Source organism: Mus pahari, chromosome 14 (genome assembly GCF_900095145.1).
Source record: "Mus pahari chromosome 14, PAHARI_EIJ_v1.1, whole genome shotgun sequence".
Lineage (NCBI taxonomy): Eukaryota > Metazoa > Chordata > Mammalia > Rodentia > Muridae > Mus > Mus pahari.
In genome coordinates, this window is record NC_034603.1 from 18,296,040 (window position 1) to 18,304,938 (window position 8,899).

The window sequence follows — 8,899 nt, forward strand, 5'->3', positions numbered from 1 at the left end:
TCTACCACAAAACTACATCCCTAGCCCCTCCTTATATCAGCTAAGTCAAGTGTTTTCCATGTGCCAGACATATTGGAGGAGATGCTGGATCTCACCTTCTAAAAGAAAAGAGCCAAAAATAAACAGCCGTTACTGATACAGTACAATGAATGCCAAAAGGGATGCAATTCTAGGGTACCATGGCAACCTGAAAATCTACCCAAATCAGCCTCTGGAAGAAGGAAAGCCTGCTGGAGAAGACATTTTAAGCAGAATTCAAAAGCTCAGAAAGTGGTTGGCCAAGGGTGTGGTATGATTAGCATTTAGGAAGAGGAAATAAGACACCCAGGCTGAAAGTAAGAGGCCCTGTGAGCCTAGAGCAGCCTGTAACCTGTTTTAACCACACCAGCAGAAAAGCACTCGGCTGGGCTCTTGCTTCTATACCACCCTTACCCCAAGAGGTTTACAGCAAATTGAAGGTTTTTGGGGCTTGGGAGGGAACCATTAACCCACACAGAACAGGGTAACTGCTCCATGTGTGAGAAATTTGACTTTTATTAGGTGAAATCCTGTTAAATTAATCATGTGCCAAAGTTTCAGACTAGTAGAATATGAGAATGGATTTTATCCGTTAGTACAAATGAGTAACCTTAAAATTTTGCATTACTTATTTAATACTTTATTTATCTTATGTTTGTGTCTGTGTTGACTAGTGTGTGACATGGTATACATGTGGGATTGGGGACAGCTGTGGAAACGGATCCTCTACTTGAACTGTGTATATCCTGGGGATCGAGCTAAGGTTATCAGGCTTGACAGCAAGTGCCTTTACCAGCTGAGCTAGCTTGCTGCTCTACAGCCTGTAAAATATTTATATCTCTAGGGCAGAAGTACTGGTCAGTGGTAAAACACTTGGCCTGACATGCCCAGGTTAGATCTCCAGCACCACAAATAATACGAATAAAGTAAAATCCTTAAATACTTACATTTTTCTTCATACTGGAGTATTTTTCTTCTCCCATTCCAAATAAAATCTTTCTAGAATTCTGTCATCTTAAATTTGAACTCCACTTTCTGGTAGATCTAAGGTTCACTGTGTTTGTTGTTTTAGTACTAGGAATCGCTCCTAAGGCCTCATGCATACTAGCAAGGATTCTTCAGCCGAAGCCCCCGCCCCAGCCTGTAGTTTAGATATTTCCATGCCCCATCCTTTCTGCTTGGACAACTTTTCAAGGGTTCTGTTTACCTTTCACTGACCCTGTACCATATGTTCTTTTCCTGTCCTGCCTTTCTAAACACTCTGCTTCCTAGTGTTCTCTCATTGTGCTGATATTGTGTCAATCATACCACCTCAGTGAGCTTAGAGGTTTCAAAATTCTTTCTTTTTTAGTTATTATTAATATTTTAGTTTTCAGATTTTATCTATGCAGGAGTTCTTCCTGCATGTATGTCTATGCACCACATGCATGGCTTGTACACAAACATTATAGAAGAGAAGTTCAGAACCCTTGGAACTGGAGTTCCAAGGTTGTGAGCCAATATCTGTGTGCTGGGAATTGAACCTAAGTCCTCTGCACAACAGTCAAGTGCTCTTAACCACTGAGCCGTTTCTCCTGCCAAGGACTATACATTTTAAGAATAGTGGTTATCACATTTTATTTTTCTTTGATGTTTGTTTTGCTTCTGAGTACATAGTTATGAAGCGTGCTTGTGAAGCTGGGAAGGTGGCTTAGTTGGTAAAGTGCTTGCCTTGCAGGCAAGAGGACCTGAGTTGGATCCCCAGGTCCACTGTAAAAATGCCAGGCACAATAGGATGTGTTTGTAATCCCAGAATTAGAGGTGAAGTCAGGAAGATCCTTGGAACTTACTGACCAGCCAGTCTAGCCTAATTGGTGAGCCCAGACCAGAGATCTTGTCTCAAAGAAGATGAAAAATGTTCCTGAGTGTTCACACCTGAGGGTGTGTCCTCTGGCCTCCACATGCACATGCACACACTTCGCACATGCACATGCACATGCACATGGACATGCATACACATGCATACACAGTTCATCAAGGTGAGGATCCCATGCTTGTTTGGTGCTTATCAAGAAGGAAATGAAAGCCCCATTATTGTTTCTGCATTCAACAGGAAAATGTATATAGGAAACAAAATTTAAGACTTTGGGTTTTTCTTACTATTTTTTATAGTGCTGAGGCTTTACAGCAGGTCTTCAACACATGCTAGGCAAACACTACTGCTGTGCTGTCCCCAGGCCTTAAGTTCTTATATAGTGTAATGTTTTGTAATGTCTGTAATTTCAGATTTTTATTATGATTTGTTTGCTCAGCTCTACAACTAATGAATGCAAAGAAATTAGGCAGTTCTCGCTGAAGAAATTTGAAGAACATGAAAGTAAAGTGGTTCCGAATTTGAACAAAATTGCTAATGACATATTTTAATAGTTCATAATTACATAGATAAGCCATGCTTCAATATGTTTTCACAAAATAAATTGTTTAAATACAAACAAATGGCATTAAATTTGCAGTAGAACCACTTAATCACAATGGGCAGCTGTTCAGAGCTATTAATACCATTTCATTGTTCATTTATTTTTATAATTAGAAGGAATAATGAGGTAGGATACATACACTACAGTATTAAGTGGTTGTGAAACCTCATTTTCTTCTCCTGAATAATAAATACTGCTTCCTGAAACAGGAGCCCACATGTCTCATTCTTGTAGTTATACATTGCATTCTTACTGATGTAAATGCTTTTGGAACCATTTGCATATGGGTGAATTCTATGAAGTAGGAGTAAACATACACAGTCTATTGTTAGAATTCATTTGGATCCAGCAGTTGTTCTAGAATCTGTTCTTAGTGGATGGGGACTCCTGTAGAATTTCACAGTTGTCTTAAGTAGGTTTGCTGGATTTTGTTGGGCATACCTTTGTAGCCTGAGAACACCAGGGATGTTCTCTCACCACCAGCAAGTAAGTCCAGTTTTGTAAAAATTAAAAATCAGAGATTAAGAAACGTGTCAGAGCTGCTCAGCTAGTAAATAGTTGGTTTAGACTTTGTACCCCTGGTATTGCTGATTCAGTAATCACAGTTTCCTCTTGACTGCATTGTAAAACTGTGAAGCCACAGAGAGAAAGGACATCACAGAAAATTTAAGTTGTGTATTGGACAAATGTGCATATCCTTTTGGATACTCTCTTGCTGTTGTTTTGTTTGTTTTGTTTGATTGATTGTTTTTGAGACAGGGTTTCTCTGCCTGCCTCCTGAGTGCTGGGATTAAAGGTGTGTGCCACCGCCTCTTGGCATCCTTTGGGCATTCCTTAATCTGCATTTTCTGCCAATTCATTTTGAAAACTATCAAATGAAACACTTAAAACTCCGTTTTGGTCTCTCTCTCTCTCTCTCTCTCTCTCTCTCTCTCTCTCTCTCTCTCTCTCTCTCTCTCTCTCTCTCTCTCTCTCCCTCTCTTCCTCTCCCTCTCTCTCTTTTTGGTTGCTCCATTTAATATAGTGTTGGATAATTTTCTAAGATTTATTAACACACCTTTTCAGTGCTTGTGTTTTAAAACAGCATAATTGTATAATTATCTGTGTAACAGATAATGCTGGAAAGAAGATAATCTGCCCTGGATTTTAAAGTTTCGTAATGTGATGACTGTCTCTGTCACTAGTTGAGGAACATTGTGTGGCAGGCTTTTTTTTTTCAATTTAAGTTTTCTGAGATGCAGAAAGTACCAAATATGTAGGATCAAAGATCAAGGAACTTAGTTTGACCGACACAAATGTATTTATCTTTGGAACAAAGTCTTCCCAAAAGTTAGAACTGTGGCTATGCAGTTTGTAGGACCAGGGGATAGTCTTGGTGTTTACATGTAACCTATGTTATATTTCTTAATGTAGATTTGTAGAGTTGTTTTTCCAGTAAATGTAAATTAGAATGGTGTTTACTATTCACATTGTTTTCATTATTAAATATAGGCTCAAATTTAAATTTTGTGATTTCCTTTGGCATCTGTTATGAAGTTTGTTTGCCATGTTTGTGTTTCAGTGTGATCACTTGGTTGGTAGCTAAGTTACTTTGGCCTCTTCACTTACTCAGAACAAAATTATCTGTTTCATCCTGGTGGTAGTGATAGCATCCGTGTGTTTAAAGTTGGAAGTGCAGATGAATAAACTAGAAGGCGGGACGAACTGTCACCTCCGTGTCTCTGTTTGTCTTGTCTTCTCTTTGTATCTGTCCTGGTTTTTACTGCCCTTTTTTGTTTTATCAATCTGTAAAGTAAAAAATAAATCCCCATTGTTTTATTTGCAGTACAAGTAAAATCTTTGTGGAGTTTCTTCTTTCTCCAAACATTAATCGGATGCATTGTGTTGCCCTTTGTGGAAATCCATACAACCATGCTGTAGTGTGCTGCAGATATGCGTAGTATTCAGGGAACAGAAGGACACCTCAATAAAGATTTATTGACTTATCTTTAATGTGCTTTTCTTTCTGTTGTCTAGTTGCTGATCATCTGGGCTGTGATCCTCAAACACGGTTCTTTGTCCCTCCTAATATCAAACAGTGGATCGCCTTGCTACAAAGAGGAAATTGCACCTTTAAAGAGAAAATATCACGGGCTGCTTTTCACAATGCGGTTGCTGTAGTCATCTACAATAATAAATCCAAAGAGGAGCCGGTCACCATGACTCATCCAGGTAAACAGGAAAAGGGGCTTTAGAGTTCTCTTTCTTTCTTGAAATTACTACTTGGAGCATTCTTCTACCGTATATTTGGAACAAAGTCATAATCTTCGATGTAATTCTATGATCGAGTTAACTTTGGTATTGTCACTTGTGGAGATCCATGTCTTTTTTTTTTTCCCTGTGGTTTTTCTTTAATAGTGACCAAAACAGTCTGTAAAGCTTCCTATTGGCTGGTCAGAATTGAGCTCACAGTAGTTTTGCTCTTCTACTTTTTCTATGATGACTTTAGTTATCATGTACTTGATACGGGGTCCTTTTCCCAGACTGCTTTGGGTTCTCAAGGATTACCTGTCGAGGAAGGGTTCTTTCCATGACATTAGCATAAATGTTGAAGCTGCCACAGTAATGAATACACACAGCAGTGAGATACCATGTCTTCATTTCCTGTGAGAAGCATTTAGGATAATTGTTTGTATAACAATAGATTAAATTTATTGAACATTTACATTATGTATGTATGTATGGTTCCACCACTTTGCTGTAGGTTCTTAGGAACATTTGGTATTCTTGCAGAAGACCTAAATTTGTTTATAAGCACCTGTGTCAGGTGACTCACAACTACCTGTAACTCTAACTCCAAGAGTCCGAGAGATTCCTTGTATACACACACACACACACATACACACATTTAGGGAAGTCCTAGTTTTACAGAACGGAGGACTGAAACTGCTAAGAGTCTGCTAAAGAGGGGTAGATCAAAATTGACTAATGTCTATTTAGTTTCATGAACCTGGCTCTGAGGTACTGGGGTTTAGTTTTACATCCCTGAAGAATTTATAGTACAATGTCTTACTTAAGAGATTGCCTTTTTTTTTTTTTAAGAGAGACACCCTTGCTTTTTTTTACACTTATTTGTATGTGTGTGTGGAGATTAGAGAACAGCTAGAGGAAGCAGATTCTCACCTTCCACATGATGGGTGTCCAACAGGTAGATTCCAAGAGCTAGGCGGCCAGCCTACCCAGCTGAAACAACAAACTTCTGGTTCAGTGAGACTGAAGGCAGTAAGGTGGAAAGCAGTAGAGAAAGATTCCTGATCTCCTGCACCCATGTGCCTGCATAATCACAGGCATGCACAACACACACACACACACACACACACACACACACACACACACGTGAAGAGCTGGAGGTTGGAGGTTTGTCAGATGGTGCAGATTTCTCATCTGCATTCCTCACAACATTCATTTATTCTGATATGCTATAGAGGACCAGCAAAGACAGACACCACGAAGGAAAGTCTTTGGGAAATGCTTGGAAGAGTGTGCTTGCAGAGGCGCCTCGTCGTGCTCATTGACACACAGAGGTTTTGAGAAGTATTAGAGGGAATAACTCTTTGATAAAACCATTTGCTGAGCTTGTTGACCATACAATTCTTTATCATCAATTGTAGTAACAGCAGAAATAAAGAGGTTCTGATAATAGAGTTTGGTGAATTCCAAAGGAATTAGAACTTCTCTAAAGCACACAGAATGGAGGTATACATAAGGGCAGAGGAAGCAAAATGCACCACACTGTGTCTAGAAATATGTCTGTCCCACTTAGAGAAACCTTATAAATCAGTACTAAGGTAAACCTAATTTTATTAATCATTAGAAAAATGCAATCTAAATAATAAGATAGTTTCACACCCACTGGGGTAAATGTAGCTGTTGTTGGGAATGTAGCACAGGTTTGGAAACCAGTTTCTCCAAAGTTAAGTGCAGATTTACCATATGAGCAAGCTGTCTTCTCCCTTTACAAGAGAGCCATTACAAGAGAAGCAGGAAAAATATAAGTGAACAAGAGGGGAAAATGTCCACAGAAATGTACATTTAAATGTCTTAGTAGAATATTTCCAATAACCAAACTTGAAACAACCTGAATACCTAACAACTCATGAGTAGAAAAAAAAAACAATATATGTCCATAGAGTAAAATTCAGTTATCAACTAAATGGGATTAACTGGGCTGCAGAAAGATTGCTATGAGTTAGGGATCAGACTATGCTAGATATTGAGTTTCAGACCACCCTGGGCTACAAGTGAGACCTTGTCTCAAAACACTACAGATACATGGATAAACCTCAGAAGCCAGACATAAAAGCCAACTATTGCCTAGTTCCAATTTATATAAAATATCTAAGAAATCAGATTTAGAGACAAGGAAAGCAGGAGATCACAATTAATTGAGTGTGGGAGAGCTTTCTGGGCATGATAGAAATTTTTTCAAGTTGGATTGTGGTGATGATTGTACATCTCTATAGACTTACTGAATTGTGCACTTATAAAAGGCAAATCTGGACTGGAGAGATGGCTCAGTGGCTGACTTCATTTAACGGCTGTGCCTGTAGATCCAGAGGACATCCAGCCCCTAGCCTCTTTTTAAGATTTATTTATTATGTGAGTGTACTATTTCTGTCTTGAGACATACCAGAAGAGGGCACTGGATCCCATTATAGATGGCTGTGAGCCACCATGTGGTTGCTGGGAATTAAATTCAGGACCTATAGTAGAGCAGTCAGTGCTCTTAACCACTGAACCATCTCTCTAGCCCAGCCCCCTAGCCTCTGTATATACCTGTACTCATGTGAGCATACCCATATACAAGCACATACTTTTTTTTAACCTAAAAAGGAAGGAAGGAAGGAAGGAAGGAAGGAAGGAAGGAAGGAAGGAAGGAAGGAAGGAAGGAAGGAAGATAAGCTTGGTGTCATAGTGGCACATGACTTTAATCCCAGCACAGGCAAAAGCAAGAGGATCTCTGAGTTCGAGGCCAGCCTGGTCTACAAAGTGAGTTCCAGGGCAGCCAAGGCTTCCCAGAGAAACTATCTNAAAAAAATAAACAAGAAAAATAATATATAAAGTTAAAATAAATACTATAATAGTGTTTAATATATAATTAAAATTAAAATGTATTATATAAAATAAATATATATAATTGTATGTATACAATGTAAATTATATTTGATTAAAATATTTTTAAATGCAGACTAAAGATAAACAATATAAACTTCAGCTAAGAACTTGTCATCTTATTCTACTGGGGGACACGAGACAAAGCAAAGCAAACTCATTAAAGAGAATGCAGTCACAGGAGTACTTAGTCGGCTTCCTTTTGCTATATAGGACGTAACTAGGGACAGTTGACAAAATAAGATTCTTTAACTGAAACAATTCTGTTTCCTCAATTACTTTTACTTTGATACACCATTGAGTGTTTATGAGATAGTCTCTTATTACTTCTATTTCCATTTTAAATGTTCAGATTAGAAATTAAAAGTCTGTAAGGATAGAACCAGTACTTAAGTGAACAGATGTAAAGAGAAAAGTGCGTTGCCTCCAGACTAGTGGGGATGCACCGGGTGCCTTTGAGGGTTAAATTGAAAGATCAGCCATTGATCCTGAATCTGCTTTTTGGTCAGATATAAGCCAAAAAATAAAAAATATAAGACTATTAGTGTGATATTTAAACAAAAGTTATGTTAGATAAAAGGCATCAGTATTGTCTTAATAAAAAGCAGTAGACTAAATCTATCCATTGAAAAGATTTCTGCAGCATAATTTTACGTTTTTAAATATTTGACAAAAATATGCCATTTTATTTTGGAATTATCTGCAAGAAGGCTCATCCCTGCATGTGGGAGGCCTCTAGGTTCTTTCTCCAGAAGGGCTTTTGCCCTGCTTTCTTTGAACTCCTAGGCTGTTGCTCATTGTTTCCTGTTTTCCCAAATAGAATAAATTCTTTGTCCCAGCCGGTTCTTAGTAGGTATGCCATTTGTTACATATTCGCTGTCAAAAAAACAAGACAGTGGTCTTTGTCTAGCTTACAGATCTCCATTTTTATAGCTGTTGCAGCCTCTTCTGTTTTGTTTTAGTCTCAGAATCATATCCCAGAGTTTATCATGGTCTGAGGGCTAAGAGTTTGTCATTGCTCATTGGGTAAAGTGCTCATGTAGCAAGCCTGATAACTTGAGTTCAGATCTTCAGAACCCACATAAAAGCAGGGCACCCTGAATCAGAAGCTCATGGGCCAGATAGCCTGATGTAGGCAGCAGTGGACAGGAGAGGGCTTGTCTTTCTAGTGCTCTAACCTCCACATCTGCCCTGTCCTTGCACTCTTGTTCATTTTCTCTCTCTCTCTCTCTCTCTCTCTCTCTCTCTCTCTCTCTCTCTCTCTCTCTCTCTCT

The 8,899-nt window shown here is 38.7% G+C and overlaps 1 protein-coding gene across 3 annotated transcripts in view; it reads left to right on the top strand.

Moving 5' to 3' along the window:
* Rnf130 (ring finger protein 130) overlaps positions 1–8,899 on the top strand; it is a 96,408-nt gene that overhangs the window by 22,317 nt on the left and 65,192 nt on the right. For all 3 annotated transcript variants that reach the window (XM_021212917.2, XM_021212919.2, XM_021212918.2), the window contains exon 2: positions 4,491–4,685. In XM_021212917.2, coding sequence (XP_021068576.1) covers positions 4,491–4,685 — 195 coding nt within the window. The remainder of the gene's footprint in view (positions 1–4,490; positions 4,686–8,899) is intronic.